The 25,874-nt window shown below is 42.2% G+C and overlaps 1 protein-coding gene across 1 annotated transcript; it reads left to right on the forward strand.

Annotated features, from left to right (window-relative positions):
• Positions 1-533: 533 nt before the first annotated feature.
• On the forward strand, positions 534-25,630 carry FCRL4 (Fc receptor like 4). The gene is made up of 12 exons (XM_032151918.1): positions 534-705; positions 2,575-2,595; positions 9,476-9,730; positions 10,815-11,069; positions 11,366-11,650; positions 12,467-12,754; positions 17,598-17,711; positions 18,853-18,880; positions 20,375-20,457; positions 20,685-20,753; positions 23,616-23,647; positions 23,736-25,630. The coding sequence occupies exons 1-12, from the start codon at positions 675-677 to the stop codon at positions 23,844-23,846; spliced, it is 1,572 nt and encodes a 523-aa protein (XP_032007809.1). The 5' UTR covers positions 534-674; the 3' UTR covers positions 23,847-25,630.
• Positions 25,631-25,874: the final 244 nt, after the last annotated feature.

The raw sequence follows: 25,874 nt of genomic DNA on the forward strand, positions 1-25,874 counted from the left end.
TATTATCTAGGAAGAGCATGATGGGGCTATAATTTACTCCTGAGCTTGCCTTCTACTCAGATCAAAACTTGTGGCTTCCCCCGGGACTGATGAGTCAGGATATTTTCATATATATCAGACAAGGTGAGAGTTGTCTTGTGATTGAGATGTTTCATCAGGTCTACAGATGGCCTGCTGGAGGTGTTCCGGTAGAGGCATCAGCGGTCAGAGGAGGCATTTTCTGTGTTGAATGACAAATTCTTCATCTCTGGGGAGATTCAGGGACATCCTTAGATTATGTGGATTTCAATAGGCCTGCAATCTCACCTCATCTCTGGTAGCAGAGAGAATAGGTTGTGATTTCCTTGAAAGACAGAGCCTAGAGAGTTCTGAAAATAGAGTAGCTTTAGCCTTGAGAAGTGATTCAACCCAGGATGTCACAGCAGTACTTAATTCTATTAAATTTTGATTTTTGTGGTCTGGATTCTCTCACACTTGTCCACATTGCTGTTTGGTGTTTTCAGAAAGATTCCTCTACTTCCTCCTTTCACTTCATTATCTCAATCAGCTTTATGCAGAGAAAAAGCTTACTGAGCTCACTGCTGGTGCTGGTGTAGGCAAGTGCTACTTTGGTAATCTGGGCTGACTTGGCTTGTCTCCTCAGAACTCCTTCTCCAACCCGGGAGCAGGCTTCCATGCTGCTGTGGGCGTCCTTGCTGGTCTTTGGTAAGTGATGGAGAGTAGACCTCTGCTTGCTGCAAAGCTGAGCCTCACCATGAGCAAAAGTCCTCTTTTCTGGGCTGCTGCAATCATGGATTTTTACTCCCATTTTAGAACAGCAGAAAATGAACAAAAAGGAAAGATAACGATTTACTGGTAGAAGGGGAAAATGATAATAATTGATTTCCAAAGATGTATTTCTTACCTACTTTTGCTATGAATTGCCTATGGAAAATCATTTTACCCCCAAATGGACTTATTTTGTTTATGTAAAAAGAAACCTATGGCTAGGCTCAGTCCCTAAGTCACAGAGCATGAGGACCCACAGGAAAAGATGGACTGAGTTCTTTGCGAAGGATCAAGTCCTGATTGTGAACTCAGGTAGAAAGGATCACCTGCTAAGAATAGTTATTTCCTTCTCTGTATTCTAAGATCAAACCTGTTCTGATGTTTGCAAAGAGCATGAGAAGAGAAGAGATAAGATGGTTTCCCTTTGATTTTTTTCTTCCTGCCTTTGTACCACTTGTCAGTGTTTGTCCAAATGAGGCACGGATTTCCTAGTTGCTCAAGCTAGGGAATTAAAGAACAATCAGTCTGTTGTACATTAAATATTTATTAAGCATATTTTTCTAGTTCCCACCTGATCCCCAGACCCCAACTAAGGGAAGGCCTGTTAGTGTGATTGGCATATGATGGGAACTAAGGAGTGAATGGATGGGTATACTTGGCATACCACACTGCTGGGCACCACAGAGGATACGGAGACCTGAAGGACACAGATTCTGCCCTCAAGAGGTGACATTCTCAATAGAACCTCAATGTACACATGCAAGAGCATCTGACTCGACAATATGAGAAAAATATTACACAAATAGTTACAAGACAATGTGTGAGGATGTCAATTAATTTTTGCTGATCCCTGGCTACATCCCACTTTTCTAAGGGTACCCCACGTATAAATTTATCCAATTCTCTGACATTTGATCAGGTGGAACGTTTATAACTCCCATTTACAAATGAGGAAATGAAGGCACAAAGATGTTGGTCTTGTTCTTAAGGTTTATGCAGCTAGTACAGTGGCAGAGTCAGGATTCAAACCCATAATCTAACTTTGGAAACTAGGCTTTTTTTTTTTTTTTTTTTTTTGAGACGGAGTCTCGCTCTGTCGCCCAGGCTGGAGTGCAGTGGCGCAATCTCGGCTCACTGCAAGCTCCGCCTCCCAGGTTCACGCCATTCTCCTGCCTCAGCCTCTCCGAGTAGCTGGGACTACAGGCGCCCGCCACCACGCCCGGCTAATTTTTTTTTTGTATTTTTTAGTAGAGACGGGGTTTCACCGTGGTCTCGATCTCCTGACCTCGTGATCCGCCCGCCTCGGCCTCCCAAAGTGCTGGGATTACAAGCGTGAGCCACTGCGCCCGGCCGAAACTAGGCTTTTAACTGCTACCCCCTACTGTCTGTCTCATTTTGAGTTCCAAATTAGCTATGATAATAAGTGTTCTGAGTCAAGAGAAGAGGGATCCGCAGCAGCCCCATACTAAAAAATTAATGACAGCAGCCATTAATTGAAATCTTACTGATCTAACTCATTACAGTATTACTGTGAGGTCGCTTTCATGATCCTCATTTTTCAAATGAGAAAACTGAGACTTGAAAGTTCATGTGGTTTGCCCTGGGTCATACAGCTAAAATTCAAACCAGACTGTCTGAGTCCACAGCCTGAGCATCTGGCCACTGTGTTTCCCCGCTGGGATGGATGGAATGGAACATGTTTCTCTTCCCCTTGGTTGGAAGTAGCATATGAGTGTGTGGGCTCTCAGGGTGAATAGTTTGGGACTCCTCGCCTGCACTGATGGCTGGCTCTTTACTCTCTTTCAGCTCCAGTCTGTGGACAATCTGGTAAGTCCTTATTTTCTTTGCTCCTTTACGTTTCTAGATATCCTAATAACTATATTTTATCTCAAATACGTACAAGAGTCCCTGTTGTCCATTTCATCCTTTTCCTGAGGGCTGCAGGGATGTGGAGACATCAGCTCATGTGGTGACCCTGACCCTAAGAATCAGGATATTTGGGGGTCACCCTCTTAAACCAAAACTGCCATTGTGCTGGCTAAACATGGCAGGGCCTGGGATATATGTCACAGCATCCACAGGAGGAGGAGCTGCCACCCCGCCTGATGTGGGATTCTAGCCAAGCCTGATGGAGTGCATAGCATCCCGAGAGGAAAAGGGTAGAAATAAGCCAATACTTCAGAGGGTGAGGCTGGGGCTTCAGCAGCTTTTCCACTAACCATGTGTAACAAATTTATCCCCAACATCTGCATCCCATGGAGACACACACTTCTCTGTTAATAGCTCAAATTATGATGACTCTGAGTCTCCATCTATCCTACTGGTCAGCAAAAAGCCCCATCCTCTCTATAGGGAGCTGCCTCACAGGTGTTTTGGCCATTCCTATAGAGCACCCTAGGAGCTGCTGGAGCCAGCAAGGGCCTTGGCCACCTTGAGGTGCACTGTCTCTTGCAGCTCCTAACTCTGCTGTTCTTCCCCTCCTCGGTGCCATGGACACAGGCTGTTTCCCACACACCCTTCCTGAGACAAGATTATAACTTGGCAGACCTTGCTAATGGTTCTAGAATGGGGAAATGAAATACAAAAAGTGTCTTGAATTAACTACAGCTAGGGATGTGGTTAATCTCAGAGCCCATCAGCTCAGTCTCAAACACACCTAGGCCATGAAAAGTTATGTCCCTTCCTGGCCATAGGGCCACCTGCACATAGCAGGGCCAGCTTCCTCAGAGCAAAGAAGAGTCTAGTTGCACACATCAAAGGAAATCAACTCTCCTTCCCTCCAGTAGAAGACCTATTGCCTAAGTCCCAATGGCCCTGCATCCAGGTGCTTCCTAGGAATATAGCTGGTAGGGTTTTCTATCCTCTTCAGCAGAAACACAGCCCCATTCCCACTGATGACATAGGGTATTCTGTCCAAACCTTTAAAGACAGAATTCTCTTTTCAAAAAGTGTCTGCAGAGGCTGGGCACAGTGGCTCATGCCTGTATTCCCAGCACTTCAGGAGGCTGAGGTGGGTGGATCACTTCAGGTCAGGAGCTCAAGACCAGCCTGGACAACATGGTGAAACCTCATCTCTACTGAAAATACAAAAAAATAGCCAGTTGTGGTGGCACATGCCTGTAATCCCAGTTACTCAGGAGGCTGAGGCAGGAGAATCACTTGAACCCAGGAGGTAGACGTTGCAGTGAGCTGAGATCAGGCCACTGCAGTCCAGCCTGGGCAAGAGTAAGACTCCATCTGAAAAATAAAATAAAATAAATTCTGCAGAGACACACAGATGTTTCACCTTACCAAACAGAACATTTAGCTTCTTCATGTAAAACACGCAGTTGGGTTATTTTACAATTTTCTTTTTTCCCCCCAAACAGAGAAAGGGCATTTTCTTCACATTTAGATGTAACTAAAAGATCTATTTGGGAAGTTCTTCTGGACAAAGGCAAGAACGTTTAAAGCTTTAAGCTATAAAAAAGCAATTGCCTGAAAATCCTTAAATGTAGACAGTCCTCATCTGAGTAAAAAAGGTTCCAAGAAGAAAATAATTTATTCTATTAAAAATTTCATAGTAAATAGCAATCCCCAAAATTGAGATTTTATTTTTGAAAATTAATACAAATGAAAACAATTTGTTTGATTTTCTACTTCACAGAAGTTACATTACCATAGGCAATTTGTAGGGCAAAGCATGAATCTAATATTGACTTTTCAAAATGTGGTAGCTGCCACAGCTCCAGGCATCATGACTTTGTTCAAGGCAGAAAGTGGGGAGAAGTAGGGAGACAGGTGGAGAAGGGAAGTGAAGCTGTCAAAGAGCACCCAGTGTGCATCTCTTCCTTCAAATAAAGGAAGAACATTTTCCCAGAATCCCTATTCCCTAGTCCATCCCTAGCATTATTTCTCTGACATCCCTTTATTCAGACCTGGATCATGTAGGTGGGAAAGTTAATACTTCATTTTTTCAAACACATTAGTGGGCAGAAGGTTAGAGAGAAGAGCATTGGGACTGACTTTTGAGAGCCAAGCAAGTGTTTTCCCTATTATTGATTTCTCCTTCATAATCGTTAATAGGTCTTGATCTGCCATACTCTTTAGTGATTTTATGAGTCATCAGAGCAGTGGTTCCACATAACTTTTACCAAGTTTATAAATTACTGCATCTTAAACAGAATCTAAAATAGCAATCAATTTTCATTTGTACACCCACTGAAAGATTAGCCTACCAAAGCACTTATCTTGGAGAAGGCTAGATAGTAGTATTATGTTGGTAAGGACGTTTGAGTGAATGTTTCTAATAGTGAATAATTTGTGTTGTAGTTACTTTTGTTGTTAGCCGGCACAAAGTCAGAACTACAAAACTCAGAAAATAAACATTCAGATTAAAAAGAGCCTCAGAAACAGTTTCTTCTTAGAAGATATATAATTAAAAACAAAATCTCCTCCCAACTCAGAAATCCTCTCCACAATGGTAGTAGAGAAAGTAGGTATTATTGAATAAGCAATAAGCCAGAATATGATGAGCATCACAGACAATCCACTAAGAAGCTGCAAAGTCAGAAAGGAATTCCACCCCCTCATACAGCCAATTAGATACAGCCCATGCTTACATGTTTTCAAGATAAACAATAACTAGGCCTCAAGTAAGAGGGCCTGACAGCACCTTTTCTTCTACTAGTTCATCTTAACTTTATCCTGGTAACTGGGGAGACAACCTGTCTTAAGTAACTGAAGGGAAACAAACTTCTGTCTTTACAACAGCAGGTAGTTTAGCACATTGGAGAAAGTTAAGCCCACCAAAGTTAGGTCCTTACTCTCCCACAGGGACTGAGAGAGACGGAGGAACTATCTAGATGCTTGTATTCAAAAAGGTGGTTCCCAGGACTTCCCTGGGATGTGAGCCAGGCAATAGGCTTACTTTTTTATTATTATTATACTATAAGTTCTAGGATACATGTGCACAACATGCAGGTTTGTTACCTATGCATACATGTGCCATGTTGGTTTGCTGCACCCATCAACTTGTCATTTACATTAGGTATTTCTCCTAATGCTATCCATCCCCCAGCCCTCCAACCCCTGACAGGTCCCAGTGTGTGATGCTTCCTGCCCTGTGTCCATGTGTTCTCATTGTTCAATTCCCACCTACGAGTGAGAACATGCGGTGTTTGGTTTTCTGTCCTTGTGATAGGTTGCCGAGAATGATGCTTTCCAGCTTCATCCATGTCCCTGCAAAGGACATGAACTCATCCTTTTTTATGGCTGCATATCATTCCATGGTGTATATGTGCCACATTTTCTTAATCCAGTCTATCATTGATGGACATTTTGGTTGGTTCTAAGTCTTTGCTATTGTGAACAGTGCCATAATAAACATACATGTACATGTGTCTTTATAGTAGCATGATTTATAATCCTTTGGGTATATACCCAGTAATGGGATTGCTGGGTCAAATGGTATTTCTAGTTTTAGATCCTTGAGGAATTGTCATACTGTCTTCCACAATGGTTGAACTAATTTATACTCCCAACAACAGTGTAAAAGCCTTTCTATTTCTCCACATCCTCACCAGAATCTGTTGTTTCCTGACTTTTTAATGATCGCCATTCTAACTGGCATGAGATGGTATCTCATCGTGGTTTTGATTTGCATTTCTCTGGTGACCAGTGATGATGAGCATTTTTTCATGTGTCTGTTGGCTACATAAATGTCTTCTTTTGAGAAGTGTCTGTTCATATCCTTTGCCCACTTTTTGATGGGTTTTCTTTTCTTGTAAATTTAAGTTCTTTGTAGATTCTGGATATTAGCCCTTTGTCAGACGGGTAGATTGCAAAAATTTTCTCCCATTCTGTAGGTTGCCTGTTCACTCTGATGATAGTTTCTTTTGCTGTGCAGAAGCTCTTTAGTTTAATTAGATCCCATTTGTCAATTTTGGCTTTTGTTGCCATTGCTTTTGGTGTTTTAGTCATGAAGTCTTTGCCCATGCCTATGTCCTGAATGGTATTGCCTAGGTTTTCTTCTATAGTTTTTATGGTTTTTAGGTCTTCCATTTAAGTCTTTAATCCATCTTGAGTTAATTTTTGTATAAGGTGTAAGGAAGGGATCAAGTTTCAGCTTTCTACATATGGCTAGCCAGTTTTCCCAGCACCATTTATTAAATAGGGAATCCTTTCCCCATTTCATGTTTTTGTCAGGTTTGTCGAAGATCAGATGGTTGTAGATGTGTGGTGTCATTTCTGAGACCTCTGTTCCATTCCATTTGTCTATATATCTATTTTGGTACCAGTGCCATGCTGTTTTGGTTATTTAACCAATACAAACATTTATATGCATTTGAAAAGGACAGAGAAAGAAATTCTGAAAGAGGAAGAGAAGTCTCTTACTTTTGGCAGGGAGAATTAAGCCTCTTATTTTTAATTTGTATTATCCTTGAATTCTTCAGTTTCTATCCACCAACCCTTCAAAGATTTTAGGGCCTACTTTCATGTAGGGTTAGTATTTTACTGTCACAAGAGAGTGCCTTTGAGGTCTGGGAAGTTAGGAACACCTACCTCCCCCCACTCTTATTGTCTGCAGCTATCTGGATATATTTCTTATGACAGACAGAGCCTGCTTACCTCTCCCATACATATTTCTCATCAGTAAAAATATAACTTAAACCCCTTTCCATAACTGTCTAATTGACCTCCCAATTTCTATATTCACTCCATCTACAACCCCTATCCCACCACATGCTCATGCTACATGTACGGGAGGGAAAAAATTTCCCTCTATCTATGTTAGGTTTGAAGAAAACCAAAATATTTCACCCCAAAATATGGCCACCTGGTATAACTAGTATTTTGAATTAAAGGCCTTTAAAGATCAACAGAAGAAACTTTTCCCTATCCACCTAAAGACCAAACCGACCCACCAGTAAGAACAGTTGTTCTTCCCTTCTCTCTACTGTAGAAAAGAAGACTGACGGGTGTAACCACACCTGAACAGACCCTATCACAAGAAAACATCTATCCTTCAGGCTCATTCATCTTCCAAATAGAACCACTTATCCATTAATTCACCATAGTCATTATTTATTGCCCTTCAAAAGAGTTACCTACATTCCCCCTCTCCCCACTCCCCTCTAAAAATGGCTGTGTAAGTATCTGGGCCTTATTGGTGTATTTGGGGAATCACTCTGTAATTCTTCCGTGTACATGTTAATAAATTTGTAGGCCATTTCTCCTATGAATCTGCTTTTCATCAGTTGATTTTTCAGCAACCCTTAAGAGGGCAAAGAAAAAGTTTTCTCTTGATCCCTACAGGTTAATTTTCTGGGGCCCATAAATTAACTTGATAAAAGATATATCAGACCGAGCGTGGTGGCTCACGCCTGCAATTCCAGCACTTTGGGAGGCTGAAGCAGGTGGATCACGAGGTCAGGAGATGGCGACCATCCTGGCTAAGAAGGTGAAACCCTGTCTCTACTAAAAATACAAAAAGTTAGCTGGGTATGGTGGCACTCGCCTTTAGCCCCAGCTGTTAAGGAGGCTGAGGCAGGAGAATTGCTTGAATCTGGGAGGCAGAGGTTGCAGTGAGCCGAGATTGCACCACTGTACTCCAGCCTGGTTGACAGAGTGAGACTTTGTATTAAAAAAAAAAAAAAAAAAAAAAAAGACAGACTAACAAGTGAAAAAAAAGTTTTCATTATGTACATACACAGGGGAATTTACAAAGAAAAAAATGGCTCAAGGAGGCAACCAGATGATTGAGATTTATACAGGTTGAATATCCCTCATCCAAATATCTGAAATCCAAAATCTGAAAGTTTTTAAGCACTGACATGATGATCAAAAGAAATGCTTATTGGAGCATTTCATATTTCAGATATTTGGTTTATACATATGTTCCAAAATCTGAAAAAAACTCAAACTCTAAAACCCTTCTGTTCCAAAGTGTTTTGAATAAGGTATACTCAACCTGTATACCATCTTGGATTAAATGAAGGGAAAGGAGTTTTGGGCTTCTGGGTTGGGGAGGCAAGCTCTGGCAGGTGAACTAGGAAACACATGGTAAACAAGGGTTTTTATGCATATTTAAGTCAATGCCTTCTCTATTGATGAAAGTTGTTAAGAGTCTTCCTCTTCCTGGTATGGGAGAAGGAGACACATTTACAAAAGGAAATTTCCTTTATAAGGGAAAACTTCCTTTTTTACTTATAAAAGAAAACTTGTGCCTTGCTTTTAGAACTTTTCCTATTTCTGGTGATTCTCAATGGCCTTTAGCTCAAAATAATCCATATGCCAAAGAGACGAACCTGGAGATGGCATTTTCTGGTACCCTTCACACACAAGAACTCATCTTAGAGAGGTCTCTGTTAACACCAATATCCCAGGTGAGAGTCCAGGAAAAATGCAATTTCCAACTATCTACCTGAGGACCTGGTTCATTGAAACAAGTAAGAGGGTTTGTGAGCCTCCCATCATCTATCACTGCTGAGTGGATCCTGCCAGGGTTGCCCTCCCTCTGAAAGGCCAATCTGCTGCTATAGGCCACTGAGCGCCACTGCACTCTGGAGGAGGTGAGCACAGCTCACCTGCAACCTGGGGAAACAGAAGTCATCCGGGGGCCTCTTAGGGATCTCCCAAGCCATGTCCTCCACTGTAACCCACACAAGCCACTGCAGCTGGGACCGCGGGCACCTCCACCTCAGACCTATCACTCTTTCCTCCTCAGCAGCTGCACACAAACCTGTGATTTCTGTCCATCCTCCATGGACCACATTCTTCAAAGGAGAGAGAGTGACTCTGACTTGCAATGGATTTCAATTCTATGCAACAGAGAAAACAACATGGTATCATCGGCACCCCTGGGGAGAAAAGTTGACCCTGACCCCAGGAAACACCCTCGAGGTTCGGCAATCTGGACTGTACAGATGCCAGGCCCGGGGCTCCCCACGAAGTAACCCTGTGCACTTGCTCTTTTCTTCAGGTGAGAAAGAAGGTGAATTAGTTGAAACTTTATAAATGGTTTCAATTTATCTTAGCTCCCGGGAGGTTCCACGAACTGGGGTCTTTCATTCCTCTCTAACCCTCGATCCCAGCTCCTTTAGTTTCACATTTTCCCTCCGATGTCTACACATGTTTTTCAAACTACTATCGAAACTTGAGTTTAAATGGTTAATATTAATCGACATCCCCACACAATTTCACAGTCAAGAAAATGAGTTAGTTTTAGGGAGTACAAAAATGAAGCTGTCTGAGATCCTGCCCTGCAGGGCTTTATAGCCTCATAAGGGAGAAATTACACACACGTAACTGCGCTGAGGACAAAAGTGCCATCGAAGGAGCTCAGAGGTGGGAAATCTCTAACCTGATGCTTTTTATCCCCACCCGTTATTATGTGTCCCTTCCTCATTCCTAGTTTTCCCTCTGATTGGCATCAAGCTCCCACAGCTCCTCCTGTCCAGTTTTACCTGATAGATAATGATTTTGGTCACTTCCAAGGGCACGGTCTACAGGAGTAGGCATTCAACACAGTCATCTAAGAAAGAAGAGATATAGCTAACCTCAAATTAGAATCATTAGAATCTGAACAGCATGGAATTTCCATAGAGGACCACATCCACTGTCCCCTGAACCTAGACTGTGTCTCTGACAAGAATCCTGCTACAAATCACACTACAGTGTCCAGGAAGAGATCCTCATATGGTTCTCCAAGTGCCACTTCTTTCATAGCTCCTGCTCTGAGACTCTGTGAGCAGGTTGGTGTTAAGTTCTGCTGTACTCTGTCATCTCAGAGATTTTGATCACACCTTCTCTCAGCTTTTATTCTCCGTATTAGACTCCTTATCTTTGGAATCTGACTTTGAATGATAAAATAGTTGCACCTGGGATTTATTTAGGAATTGTACCTGAAGCATGTTACACCGATTTAGGAGGAGTTTCATGAGCTTGGATCAGGAGACTACATCCTGTGGAAGAAAGAAGAAAACAATAAAGCCTTTGTAATTCAAGAAAAGGAGGAGGTAGCAGGAATGCTTTGAATGACGATCTTCTCTCTGTGTCTTTTCCAGACTCCTTAATCCTGCAGGCCCCGTATTCTGTGTTTGAAGGTGACACATTGGTTCTGAGATGCCACAGAAGGAGAAAAGAGAAATTGACTGCTGTGAAATATACTTGGAATGGAAACATTCTTTCCATTTCTAATAAAAGCTGGGATCTTCTTATCCCACAAGCAAGTTCAAATAACAATGGCAATTATCGATGCTTTGGCTATGGAGACAAGAATGAAGTATTTAGATCGAATTTCAAAATGATTAAAATTCAAGGTGAATCTTTCAGTTCATATAGATTTGCTTAGTAATGAGAGGGATAGGAAACTGAGCATGTAAGGAAAGAATTTATGGGTTACTATTGAAACTCTGGATAGATGAGAGGCACAAATCCTCTAAGAGGCAGAGACAGTGGAGTGATTGGACCTGAATAATCCTGTGGAAGAAAACTGTGATAGAGGGCTTGATAAGTTTGTCTTGCTGTGTGTCTGAAGTTTCCTGTGACTGAGCATCCAAACCTGTCTCTCCCAGAGTCCTAAATACTCAGAACTTGATTTACCTCTTCTCTCTAGAACTATTTCCACAGCCAGAGCTGAAAGCTACAGACTCTCAGCCTACAGAGGGGAATTCTGTAAACCTGAGCTGTGAAACACAGCTTCCTCCAGAGCGGTCGGACACACCACTTCACTTCATCTTCTTCAGAGATGACGGGGTCAACCTGTCAGACTGGAGCAGGTCCCCGGAGCTCCAGCTCCCAACCGTCTGGAGAGAAAACTCAGGATCCTATTGGTGTGGTGCTGAAACAGTGATGGGTAACATCCACAAGCACAGTCTCTCGCTACAGATCCACGTGCAGCGTGAGTGTTGGAGAGTCAGGCGTCTTCCCTGCCTCTCTCTGCCCCTCGAGCTCTGTAGGCATGGGGACTATGTAGCAGAGACAGGTTTTATCATCCTGACAGAGGCACCAGGCTTAGGCCAAGAAGTGAAGTACTATAATAAAAGAAATACATGACTTCTTTTCTACCTCCATTTTCCTAAAAACTCAGTCTTCCTTTGAAATTCTATCACTTCAGAATCACAGCTGACTCATGGAGTTAGGTTTGAGAGCTATGGAAAACAAAACAAAACAAGAAAATAAGGTGCCCTGCTAGGGAATTGGCAGATTCTAGAATGGCTAGATCTTAAGGATAACTATTTAGAAGACAAGCATCCACCTTTTCCTGGTCAGTAGCAACGAACAATGTGAGTGTCTATGATGTGTACAGCAGAAAAGAAGGAGAGATAGACAGATAGGCCCAATAAATATCACTTAGGTACAAAATTATGACTTTTGAAAACAGATGTGGTCCAGCCTAGTGCCATGATGGCCGCTATTGCTATTACCTGTCCCTCAAAACAACTCAGACCTCCAACCAGGATGTCAGACAAAACCCAAATGCTTCTTCAGGGTTAGTCCTTTTTTCTTTCCTGGGGCCTCGTATATCAGGATGGAAAGCTTATCACATTTAGTGATATTCTCAGTGCTAAATTTGTGGTCTGTTGGCCACAATGCTAGTGCCTGCTGAAGAGTATATCTTGAAGTCACATAAAAAGTAACCCTGCCCAACACCCCAGCTACCTATCCCTGCCCTCCTTCACACCTGACCCCCCCCCGTGGTCTCATTTTCACATAGGGATCCCTGTGTCTGGGGTGCTCCTGGAGACCCAGCCCTCAGGGGGCCAGGCGGTTGAAGGGGAGATGCTGGTCCTTGTCTGCTCCGTGGCTGAAGGCACAGGGGACACCACGTTCTCCTGGCACCGAAAGGACACGCAGGAGAGTCTGGGAAGGAAAACTCAGCATTCCCTGAGAGCAGAGCTGGAGCTCCCTGCCGTCAGACAGAGCCATGCAGGGGAATACTACTGTACAGCAGACAACAGCTACGGCCCTGTCCAGAGCGCGGTGCTGAATGTCACTGTGAGAGGTGAGTTTTAGTCTCTATTGACCTTATTTATTCTCAGCAAACTTCCTCAAATTAAGGGTGGGGATAGCTAACATTACCCTGTGACTCTGCTCTTTCTGTTTCCATTTTGCCATGCTCCACTGTGATAAACAATTTCTTCCATTAGAATATTAATAACTCGCTCAGATCAGAGTAAGGTCCTGTAGTGAGGTAATGCTGGCTGGGAGCCATTTTGCTTTTTGGAGGTGATTTTGTTTGTCTGTGTGTGGATCTATTGTGTGTTTATCTCCACGAGGAGCCTTACATCATTAGCAGTGTTTCTGGGTGGGGCACAGCTCTGTCACCCTACCCTGTCATCCTACAGTATCAACTACACCTCTCCTTTCAGGAAATCATTCACACATACCACACACATCAGACCTGCAGTCTCAAGTCCACAGAACAAAAAGCACAAGGCATTCCTTTACTTCATTACTATAATAGAATCCTGAGGGATTCTCGGCAGCCAAATTGTATGTGGGTCAGAAAACTCACAAGAAGCATGGAGAGCAGATAAAGAGCCCACTTTTGTCCATTGAGGAGAGAAGCCTTACTTTGGGATATCACAGGTTTAGCTCATGTACATCTCTTCTTCCATCCCTGAGAAGCCACACTGGGCCAATCTATGTTGTCACTCAGCTACCTTGGCACTAAGGAAGTGGTCTTTACTGGGCTTCAATTCCTCCTCAATCTCAGGTTTAGTTGTATTCCTGGCTCTCTGAAAATAAAAGAAAGAAGAAGGAAGGAAGGAAGGAGGGAAGGAAGGAAGGAAGGAAGGAAGGAAGGAAGGAAGGAAGGAGCGAAAGAAGGAAGGAAAGAAAGAAAGAAGAAAGAAAGAAAGAAAGAGAAAGAGAGAAAGAGAAGGAAGGAAGGAAAGAAAGAGAAAGAAAGAAAGGGAAAGGAAGGAAAGGAAGGAAAGAAAGGAAAGAAAGGAAAGGAAAGGAAAGGGGAAAGAAAGAAGTGAGCTTTTGGGGCCGGGCGCGGTGGCTCACGCTTGTAATCCCAGCACTTTGGGAGGCCGAGGCGGGCGGATCACGAGGTCAGGAGATCGAGACCACGGTGAAACCCTGTCTCTACTAAAAATACAAATAAAAAATTAGCCGGGCGTGGTGGCGGGCGCCTGTAGTCCCAGCTACTCGGAGAGGCTGAGGCAGGAGAATGGCGTGAACCCGGGAGGCGGAGGTTGCAGTGAGCCGAGATTGCGCCACTGCACTCCAGCCTGGGCGACAGAGCGAGACTCCGTCTCAAAAAAAAAAAAAGAAAGAAGTTAGCTTTTATTAAGTTACTGGAAAGCTAGATTTCCCTGCTTTTCTATATAATAAAACTCCTCAATTCACTCTCCTTACCTCCCTGATTTTTTCTTAAATCCATCACCACCAGGCTTGCCTCACTCCACCAAAATTACTAATGATCTCCATATTTCTAAGGCCAGTGGAAAACTGTTCCCATTTGATTCGACCTACCTCCAGCTTTTGATACAATTGATCCCTCCCTCCTTCTTGAAACATTTTCCTGCTCAATTTTTGGGACATAACCTGTTAGTATTCTATCTATTCAGCAGATACTTTTTAAAGTTTTCTTTCCAGATCCTTATAATATTTCCAACTTCTCAATTTTGGGAACTGCTCCCCCAAAACAGCTGCACTGTTTATACAAAGTCAGCTCTGACAGTCAAAGCCATAAACCTGAACAATTTAGTCAGAGGCTCCAGCAAGGGGTTGCTATGCTAATGGCGCAGATGCGGCTCAACTTTCCCTTCAACTCCCTCAAGGCAAGTCTTATGATCAAGCAGGGCCCACCAGGTTAAGGACTGAGGTGTTTCCCCAGAACTAAGTACCACAGCAGTCTGCATCTCAATCTGGGAACATCACCGGGTGTAATTCCCAGCAGAGAAGGACTGAGACTGAGCTAATGTCATTTCGATGACTTTTTTTTTTTAAGACGGGGTCTCTGTCTGTTGTCCAGAGTGGAGTTCAGTGGCGTGATCTTGGCTCACTGCAGCTTTGACCTTCTGGGTTCAAGTGGTCCGCCCACCTCAGCCTCTCAAATAGCTGGGACTACAGGCATGTGCCACCATGGCCAGCTATTTTTTTAAATTTATTTTTCATAGAGAAAGGTTCTCACTATGTTGCCCAGTCTGGTCTTGAATTCCAGGGCTCAATGACATTTCAAGAATCAGATTAGGGGAGAGGAAGAAGGGATTAGCAAAACTGCAAGCTGCCAAGGTCTCCCTCTAAAGACTCCTGAATGCCCTGAAATCCAGAGTAACACTGATGGTAGAGGGTGTTTCTTCTGCAGGAAGGCTCTTATTCTGAAAAGTTTACCTCAGGAAGTCAAAGATTATAATCTCTGAGGAGATAACAGTGAATCTGTCGGTAAGTATAAATTACTCCTCTTCCTTTTCGGGGTTAAGGTCATTAGAATGGATCAGCTTCTCCTGATCCAGGCAGTGAACTGGCCACTTCGCATGTATCATTTCATTTTATTCTCATGACAGCCCTGGAAAGCAGGTGTCAACATCTGTTAAGGAAACAGATGATCTCAAAGATTAAACAGATGTCAAGGATCCAGTGATGTTTGATGGAATAGGAATTCCCTCCTAAATATTTTTTAATCATGGACTTCATGCAAAATCCCTGTGCTTAGAAATAAGAGAATATATAGCAAAGAGAGAAACTCTGCAGTAGCCTCATGCACTGGGCTAAGGTCGGCTGTCTCAGGCAGCTTGAACTGCCGTAACCAAATACCAGGGACTGGAGGGCTTAAACAACAGAAATCTATTTCCTCATAGTTCTGGAGGCTGGAAGTCTGGGATTAGTGCACTAATATAATTTGGATTCTTGTGAGGGCTCTCTTTCTGGCTTACAGAAGGCTACCTGCTTGCTGTGTCCTCACATGGCAGAGAGAGAGAGCAGGACAACCTTTCTGGTGTTTCTTCTTAGAAGGGCACTAACCCTATCTTTGGGGCCCCACCCTCAAGATTTCATCTAAATCTAATTACCTCTCAAAGGCCCTGTCTCCAAATACCATCACATTGGGGTTAGAACTTCAGCGTATGAATCTGGGGGAGAAGGGCACAAAACAATCCATAGCATGGACTGAGGTTGTCTGGGGTAGGGCTGTGTGGGAGCAGGCTTAACCTATGGAGGTGTCCTCTAAGCTAATCAGAGAGCAGCCTGAATTTCCTGAGAATCTAGGGCATGGTGTCAGGACCACAAAATATGAACTAGTATTTCCCTAGATGTAACACTTAAGTGGCAGGCACTGTTCAAAGCACTTTACATGTATTAACTCATTTACAACAGTAAATAGAAAACTGAGGCAAAGGGAGATTAAATAATTTTCCCTGCCCACACAGTGAGTAAGCTGAGGAGCTGGGATTCTAATCCAACAACCTGGATTTAGAATCTGTGCCTTTCTAACTGAGACAAATTTCAATTACTTTCCCCAAAGTAGCCATTTCTTTTAGGAAACAGGGTTACCAGGAAGGTAGAGTAACTTGCTTTCTGCCCTTTGAGTCTAGAATCCTAGGCCTGGGCGTGGCTGATTCTGATTTTGCACAGGCGGATGCCCCAGCAGGTAATGGGGAAAGATTCAATACAGAATGTAGTGGCCAAGCCTCTCTGTCCTTAGATTTCTGTCCTGCTCTCCACCCTACTCTTTCAGCTGTTGTGGCTGGGAAGCTGGGCTGGCTGTCCACTGAATAATGTCTATTGGTGGAACCACTCATAGGTCAAAGGGCAGGTTTGTTGGCATTGTTGAGGAGGGAAGGATAATATCAGAAATGTCACCAGCCACTCCTGGCCAGTGGCTCCTTTGTGCCCAAAATCATAGATGAAAATAAACGGAAATCATGGTCGGTGTTGCTGTTGTTCTACTACCTGCATGTTCTCTGTCAATTCTGTGGTACCTGTGTCTGAGGTCTGAATTTGGTTTACCTGGGGACCAAGAATACGTATGGGAAAGTACCACCCCCCACTCTCTACTCTCTGTCCCTCTCTCATGCTTTTTGCTCTTTAGCTCATCACTACAGGGCATGATATAAATTTATTTATTTGTTTATTGCTTGTCTCCCCTCCCTGGATTATAAACTCAAGAGCAGGGACTTTAATGTCTTGTGCATTGTTGTATCTTCAAGGGTTAGGTCAATGCCCGGCACAGGGCAGCCTCAGCAAATATTTGTTGTATAAATGAGTAAATTGAATGAAACCTCCTTTTCCGTGGATGAAAGGATAGGGGAATGGACCCCATGGAAATATCAAACGCCTCTAACAATTTATTGATTATGTGTACTTTTCCATCCTTTTTTTTCTCTCCTGCCCTTCAGAGCACACAGGCACAGGCTTCTATAAGGAAGGAGGCTGATGCCATTTCATCATGGTGTCCCAATGCAAAGCAATCTCAGAGTTACTATTGGTTCAGTTGGTACCCTAATCAGTGGTGCGATTTTCATTCTCTCTCAGGCAGTTTGCTGTTCCTAAGTTAGGTGCTGCCAAGCCACGATCCCACAGTATCTCTCCAGGTGTCTGGGGGCAATTTGCAGGAAGCCAGCTTACCAGAATACAACATTAGGATTTCCCCTAAATTGTTAGTTTCTAAAATGATTCACTGAAGGTGGAGGGAGCTGCTGTTTCCTCTTCCACTCAGGCCCTGGCCCACCCAATGTGAGCTTTTCTGGCCAAAACCTGGCCCAAGATGTCTTTATGAGTCCTAGTCCTTTAGATTCTTCTCTCTTCCAGGGTTCACTACCCAACCAAGCTGAGGAAAAGGCAATCCCAAGCCCTGAACCTCTCCACTGAGATTCACACAGGTCCTTTCCCCTTAGAGACCCCAGGCAACAGAGATGGCCTTGTCGCTGCAGGAGCCACTGGGGGGCTGCTCAGTGCTCTTCTCCTGGCTGTGGCCCTGCTGTTTCACTGCTGGCGCCGGAGGAAGTCAGGTTTGTGCTCTTTTCTTTGCCACAGTTCCTGCCCTGTCCCTTCCCCTGAACTCAGCATGCAGCCAGCCTCAGTGGCCACCAGGCCACCACTCCCAAGTCTCCACTCCCAGCGTTCACACACACTCATGTCCGTCCTTTCCTTAAGGGGCAGTTTTGCAAACAGAGGCCATGAATGAGAGCTGCTCATATCAAATCTGATTGGCTGTCTCAGTGAAGGGGAGGAAGAGTGAAATTTTTAATGTAAAGTTCCGAACACTTGATCTGAACAGTTTACTTAGGCAATTTCTTTGGTTCATACAGACTGGCCATTTAGATACTTTAGCCTATCCTAACTCCACCATAAATGGAGATTCAAAATGCACTAAAGAGCTCTGCAGAAATGACTGAGAATAATAGCTGGCTAATTTTATCCTTCTGTCCCCTCAGGGGCTTTTCTGGGTCTGAGCTTGAGCCTGCCATCTTGTGCTCCAGCGGCCCCTCTCTCCTCAGGTCAGCCTCCCCTGCCTCTTGGAGATGGTCTGTCCCAGGCACTGTTTGCTGCGTACTTGCAAAGGCTTCTTGCCTCAGCCCACCTCAGGCTGGCTTTAGATGCCAAGAAACCTGGTGTAGAAGACAGGAGCAGAACCTTTTTCAGCTCTAGAATAATTACCCACATCCTGCAACTCTGTCTCTTAATTCAATTCAACTTTCCAGACTCCTGACAGCACCTTCTGTGTGTCCTGCATTGAGCTGGAGGTAGGGAGCTTTGGACCTCTGACCAATTCTCCTTAGTGAGGCTGAGTCAGAGCCCGATGCTCCTCTGGGCATGGCCACAGATGTTCCTCAAAGTTCACCCACAGCTCACTACTCTCCAAGTGACACTTTGGTTATATGTAATGTTTCCTGAGGGATTTCAACACAGACGTGAGTCTTAATAAATTCTCAAACAATTGCATATTTAACTCAGGAGTGTGCAGTCCTGGCCTCAACAAGTTATATGCTTTGTTCAATCTTTTCTTCACCTCATTTTCATGAAAACCCAGGACTGGGCAGGTGTTTGAATTGACTGTCTTGATTACCTCTCTTAGATAGCTCGTGTTATGTGAAGTCATTGAAAGGGCTCCCTCTGCTGACAAAAATGCGTCTTTGCTTTATTTTTCAGGAGCTGGTTTCTTGGGAGACGAAACCAGGTGAGACCTCAGTTTCTGCCAGTTCCTTTTTAGTTTCCCAAGTACACAATATGCAAAACTGTGGGGTTACGAAATTAGGTCAAGTTATACCTCTTTGGCCCTGTGGCTAGATACTTCCATTTTCACAGTCCATGAATTGGTCAAAAATGAAGCTTCCTAGAACTTTGCTTGTCAGCTAATAGTTTGCAATACATGCAAAATAATAGATTTCATATTTGACCTTAACCTACTCATCTAAATGGATAATACCAAAGGTTATAAATTTTCTGGGTTGGCACAGAATATTTCTTGTACTATAATTAAGTTAGACAATGTGTTACTATAACTATGCATACAATGACTAGAGTCTAGATTTTCTACAAATGTTCTAGGTTTTCCAGAGGACTCTGTTTCTAATAATCTTCTTTTTGCACCATACACTCATATATACTCATTAAACGTTATGTCCTTAACTTCCATTTGGAAAATACTGTCATCTTCCTCTTTCTATGTCAGTGTCTCAGTCTTAGGTTAGGAATAGAAGTGTGGATTATGTCTAATTCCTTCTTGGATTGTACAGACATTACAATGTAAAGACATTTTATGTATTTACTTATTTATTTATTTATTTATTTATTTATTTATTTATTTATTTATTTATTTATTTATTTTCACCCAGGCTGGAGTGCAGTGGCACAATCTTAGCTCACGGCAACCTCCGCCTCCCAGGTTCAAGTGAGTCTTGTGCCTCAGCTTCCCAAGTAGCTGGGATTACAGGCGTGAGCCACCACGTCTAGCTAATTTTTGTATTTTTAGTAGAGACCAGGTTTCACCATGTTGGCTGGGCTGGTCTCAAACTCCTGGCCTCAAGAGATCTGCCCACCTCAGCCTCCCAAAGTGCTGGGATTACAGGTGTGAGCCACTGCACCAGGCCAACATAAAGTAAAGACATTTAATCACTACTTCCTGATGATGAAGAAGCCAATATGTATATATTTGAGACAGGATCTGGCTCTGTCACCCAGGCTGGAGTGCAATGGCTTCATCTCAGTTTACTGCAGTCTCAATCTGCCAGGCTCAAGCAATCCTCCCACCTCAGCTTCTCAAGTATCTAGGACTACAGGCTCATGCCACCATGCCTGGCCAATTTTATTTTATTCTGTGTAGAGACAAGGTCTTACTATGTTGCCCAGGCTGGAAAGCCAGTATTTTTTAACCAACCAAGAGTAATCATTCTAACTATGAGACGATGATTGTTACTATGATGTCAGAGACTCCCTAACCTTGTTTCCAGGCAGCCTGTCCGTACCACAGCCCCAGGGTTTCTTTAAAAGGAAAAATCTCACTCTGTATAGACCCATTGAAACTCTGATTAAACCATTCAGGCTTTCCAGTTCCCTATTGGCTGCTGACTTTCTCCAAATCCTCTTTCTCCTCTGCTGCTCTCCCTGGGTATCTCACTCTCCTGCATGTTACAATGTTCCAGGGATTATTATGTGTTTCTGTGTCTCACAGGCTCCCTCCCGCTCCAGGCCCAGGAGAGTCCTCCCATTCCATCTGCCCTGCCCAGGTGGAGCTTCAGTCGTTGCATGTCGATGGTGAGGATTCCCCTCTAGGAAGCTGTTCCTGGCCTCAGCCATGGAAAGATAATGTGCTTTCGGCCCTGGGAAATGCCCCTGGACTCCCTAAAGTGTCCCAAATCCAGATATTCCCAGATAATTGTTCCATTATGTGTCCAAGAAGAGTGGAGATGATGCTTAGGAAGAGGCATCTGTAGCACTTTAATACTAACAGTAACAGCCTTGAAAATGTCTTTTCTTTCCAGTACACCTCAAAAAGAGAGATTTGATATACTCTGAGATCCAGACTATTCGGCTGGGAGAAGAAGGGGAAGGTACGTCTTAGGGAAGAGATTCTGGCTGCAAACTATATTCATTCATTCAACAAATATTTACTGAGCACCTCCTATGTGCTAGGTACTATTGTAAGTATGGGAAGTCAACCAGTAAACAAGGCAGACAAAAATCCCTGCAGTGGAGAGCTTAGATTCTAAGGAGGGAAGATAGGCACTGAAATATACACAGTATACTTTTGCTGATGATCAGGATAAAAGTTAAGCATCCTTTGGATAGATATTGTGATCATTATAACGTATGTACTAAGGTCTCCCTTAGGTCTGAATGAATAAATGTTTGTAAAATGTCTACTATGTGGTAAGCACTGTGCTGAGAATATATATACATATATGTATGTATATATATGTGTGTATATATATGTGTATATACATATGCCATGCATATATATGTATATATACATATATGTGTATATACGTATATATATACACATATATATGTGTATACGTATATATATACACATATATATACATATATATGCATGGCATTTTTAATTAAGTGCTAGAAAATGTGATTTTTACAGTATTGTATTCCTCTAATTACTGTCAGATTCTAAATTTTATATTGGAGCAAGGTAAGTTATTTGGAATGAGTTGGATCCTTTTGAGGCTTGCTTTTAAGCTTTGTTAGGGCAAGTCTCGAGCAACCTTTAGAGTAGGGTTAATCTAGCCTGATAGTAAAGCAATGCATTTCTGGGGATTCTACATCAGATGGTCCATTAACTACAAGATCTGCATCAGCTTCTGGTATTATTCTGCCTATTCTTTCCTGGTATTTCTTACCCTGGCCTAAGATACTTTCATCTTACAACTATGCCTGTCAGTATTCAGCCAAAGACTTGAGGAGAACTCTCTGCAGACTTCTGGAGCTTTCGATCTGTTTTCCTCCTGTCTCTCTGGTACTGTCCTGCAAATTCTAGCTGCTTCAGTAAAACAGAACTGTTGGTCTCTGTCACTTCAAGTCAACAAGGCTTCAAGCCAGAAGCCAGGCTCTTTCTGAATTCCCAAGTCCACGCACAGCTTAGTGATAAACTGGTGCAATATCTGAAAACCACTGTTTTGTCCTTTTTTCTCATTGTTTAAAATGGGAAGATAAATCCAGTCCCTATTAGTCCGTTTTGGCCACAATAAGCTGAATTGTTTCTTGAAGTTCTACTTCACTTCTTTAATTCTGTTCAGACCCCATTTTAAGACCCACTAATGAATTGAGATCTGTTGTTAGAAAAATACCTCTCTAGGTAACTGCAACCTGTGGTCCACTTTGGCTTTCTGAGGTGGGAGCTCTATATCCCAGTATCAGGGAAATCACTTCAAAATCATTTCAGAAGTTCAAGAGGAATTTCTGAGATCTTCTTCACCAGGCTGGAGGCTATAACCTGCTACTCTCACCTCAGAAAGCTAAAGCAGAGACACATTGGACATAAACTGATCCATCTTTCTAAAGACATCGCTTCAACAAATCTTCTTATTTTTTTCCTCCCCACACTTCTTTGCTTTGGTTGATTAACCTGGGTTCTTAGAGTCAAGGAAACAAGCAATTCTCTCTATTTCTTGTATAAATCTACCCATGGCACCTCACTTGGGAAGTTAAAATCTAGGAATTTTAGTTGTAACCTGATGCTGAAGGTGTTCTATGAAAATGAAGTATTATACATAAGACTCAGAGAAGGACTTTCTCAAGGTCACAAAGCCAGTAACGGACAAAGCTAAGACCAAGTCTTCTGTCTTGCTGTATTTTCTGCATGCACAGCCTATGACTATATTTGACCAACATACATCACCTGATCACTTGTTTTGTCTTTCACTTTGTTCCCTGAGCCACCTCCATTAATCAGGATCCCCTTTGAATGGCAGCATTAGAATGGCCACTAGCTTTCTTGGGTTGATTGAGTACACCTTATCTTATAGAGCTATCTTGATCATTTTGCTTTTCTTCATACTCTTTCCTTGACATATTTATCAAAACACCATTTAAGCCAAGCATTCTGTTGATGGCCTAGTTACATTTCAGACACTTGAAGTATTAATGATTTGTAGAATGGTTTCTTCACCTGTTCCTTAAGGTTTACATGAAGCCCCTGAAATCACATGCAAAGTTTTGTGCATATGACCATTATTCTGGGGAGACTACATAGCTTTCATCATGTTATTAAAAATATCTGTAACCCCTAAAGATTTGGGTTAAGAATATTGTAACAATACAGTAAGAAACAGAGAGAAACCTCAAGTGCCCCAGAGTGTATCTTTTTTTCAGGCTCTCTCTCTCCATAAAATTGCTCTGCTGCTCTGATAATTCTACCTTTTACTCTGAGACTCTTAATTTTTAATATGCATGGTCCACCAAATCATATCTGCTAAACTTACCTCTCACTCTGGCTCCAATTCTAGGAAATCATGGCAATAAAAATCAAGAACTAGAACTTGTTAATGTAGGAGAGAGTTTTTCTCACAGGGCATACATATGGAGCACTCTAATGGGAACTTGTCAAACAATCGGGGGTGGTGAGATGACAGTATTGTAAGTTAAGAGAAGCAAGAACTAAAACTAATAAAAAAATAATCTCAATATCTGGTAGAGGAAGGGTGTGAGGTTTCTTAGTGTGGTATTGATGGAGGACTTTACAGATCAATGGAGCTTGAAAAGAACTTGCAGAGGGCTGAGTTAAGAAATGGTAGAACAGAAAGTCAAATGTATTGCAGGACATGTTAGGGGATGAGGTGGAGAAAACATGACAATCAATGGACAGGGCCCAGTGGCTCCCAGACTCTAGGGCATCAGCTAACAGACTCAGTTCTAAGTGCATCCTTATGCCCATAGTCCAGTGATTCTCTTTCTCTCCACAGCTAATAACTCCAGGACACTTCTAGAGGATAAGGTGAGTTTCATTTCCCCACAATTTTATCTCCACCATTACCTGCAGCCTCACACTCCCTCTCGGTTTCCACTTCTTTCTTCCATTTCAGGATGTCTCAGTTGTCTACTCTGAGGTAAAGACACAACACCCAGATAACTCAGCTGGAAAGGTCAGCTCTAAGGATGAAGAAAGTCACGAGAATGAAAAATTACAAGAATGAAAAGTTATGAGAATGTCCTACTCATGTGATTTGTCCCTTATCCAAAGTCCCAGGCCCAGTGCAGTCCTTGCAGCCCCTGGAATGATCAACTTCCAGCTTTCTAATTCTTCTCATGCATATGCATTCACTCCCAGGAATACTCATTCATCTACTCTGATGTTGGGATGGAATGGCCTCTGAAAGACTTCACTAAAATTACCAGGATCCACAGTTAAGAGAAGACCCTGTAGTATTTGCTGTGGGCCTGACCTAATATATTCCCTAGGGTCTGCTTTAGAGAAGGGGGATAAAGAGAGAGAAGGACTGTTTTTGAAAAACAGAAGCATAAATTTTGGTGAATTGGGATTTGCACAGAGATGAAAAAGACTGGGTGACCTGGATCTCTGCTTAATACATCTACAACAATTATCTCACTGGGGACTCACTTGCATCAGTTTGTTTAACTGTGAGTGGCTGCACAGGTACTGCGCAAACAATGAAAAGCCCCTTCACTTCTGCCCACACAGTTTACACTGTCAGGATCCAGTTGCAGATGAAAGAACCCATCTGAAATGGTTTACAGAGAGAGGAATTTAAAAGAGGACATCAGAAGAGCTGGAGATGCAAGCTCTAGGCTGCGTTCCAAAAGCAAATGATAATTATGTTAATGTCGTTAGGGACGAAGATTTGCAACACTGGAGAAAAGAGACACAAATATAAAATTAAAAACTTAAGTACCAATTCTCCAAACCTAAATTTGAATTTAAAATATTAGTATAAACTCATAATAAACTCTGCCTTAAAAAAAAGATAAATATTTCCTACGTCTGTTCACTGAAAAGGCCTAGAAATAATTACCAACCCCTTAGCAATAAGCACTCCTTGCAGAAAGGTTTTATTCTTTAAATACCATTCCCTTCTCAAAGGAAATAAGGTTGCTTTTCTTGTAGGAACTGTGTCTTTGAGTTACTAATTAGTTTATGTGGGAATAATTCTTGCAATAAATGAAGAAGGAATAAAAGAAATAGGAAGCCACAAATTTGTATGGATGTTTCATGATACACCTACTGGTTAAATAATTGACAAAAACCAGCAGCCAAATACTAGAGGTCTCCTGATGGAAGTGTACAATACCACCTACAAAGCATCCATGCCCCAAATGTTAAAACTGAATCCATTCAAGTCTTTCTAACTGAATACTTGTTTTACAGAAAATGCATGGAGAAAAGGAATTTGTTTAAATAACATTATGGGATTGCAACCAGCAAAACACAAACTGAGAAAAAGTTCTATAGGGCAAATGACCTGGCTTCCATAACAAATAAATAGCAAAAAAAATGAAATAAAAAGAAGAGAAGAGAGGGAGGAAGAAAGGAAGAGAGAAGAAAAGAAAAATGAAGAAAAGTAATTAGAATGTTTTCAACATAAAGAAAAGACAAATATTTAAGGTCACAGATATCCCAATTACACTGATTTGATCTTTACAAATTATATGAATGTTTGAATTTGTCACATGTATCACCCCAAAAAAAAGAGAAAAAGAAAAGGAGAAGACATATAAATTAAATGAGACTTGAGACATATCAACCAAAAGGAATGTGTGGATCTTGTTTGGATCCTGACTCAAATTAAGAAAAAAAAAACTACCCATGAAATACTACGAAAAATTTGTACACTAATATTAAGAAATTGTTGTGTGTTTTGGATATAAGTGATAGTTTATTGTAGTGATGTTTTTATAAAAGCAAAAGGATATTCACTTTTAGAGTTTATACTGAAGTATTAGATTAAAGCTTATTAACGTAGATTCAGTGTACATGAAATTAGTAGATGAAATGATGTGATTTGGTTTGAAATAACCCGATGAGGTGAGGGTGGGTAGGAAGTGGGTAGGTATAGATGTAGTAGGATCAGTCATATGTGCACCATTTCTGGAGCTGAGTGATGGGTACATTATGAGAAGAAGAGGAGGCTTATGATAGTCTTTACTTTTGCATGTTTTAATTTTCCATAATAAAGAGTTAAAATATCTACACCCAGAAGACCACC

This window comes from Hylobates moloch, unplaced genomic scaffold, assembly GCF_009828535.3.
Source record: "Hylobates moloch isolate HMO894 unplaced genomic scaffold, HMol_V3 SCAFFOLD_5, whole genome shotgun sequence".
In the NCBI taxonomy this organism is placed as follows: Eukaryota; Metazoa; Chordata; class Mammalia; order Primates; family Hylobatidae; genus Hylobates; species Hylobates moloch.

Coding starts and splice junctions, on each gene's coding strand:
- FCRL4 (XM_032151918.1), top strand. CDS start 675: ATGCTGCTGTGGGCGTCCTTGCTGGTCTTTG. Junction 706..2,574: donor GGCGTCCTTGCTGGTCTTTG/GTAAGTGATGGA, acceptor ACTCTCTTTCAG/CTCCAGTCTGTGGACAATCT. Junction 20,754..23,615: donor GCTGGGAGAAGAAGGGGAAG/GTACGTCTTAGG, acceptor TTCTCTCCACAG/CTAATAACTCCAGGACACTT.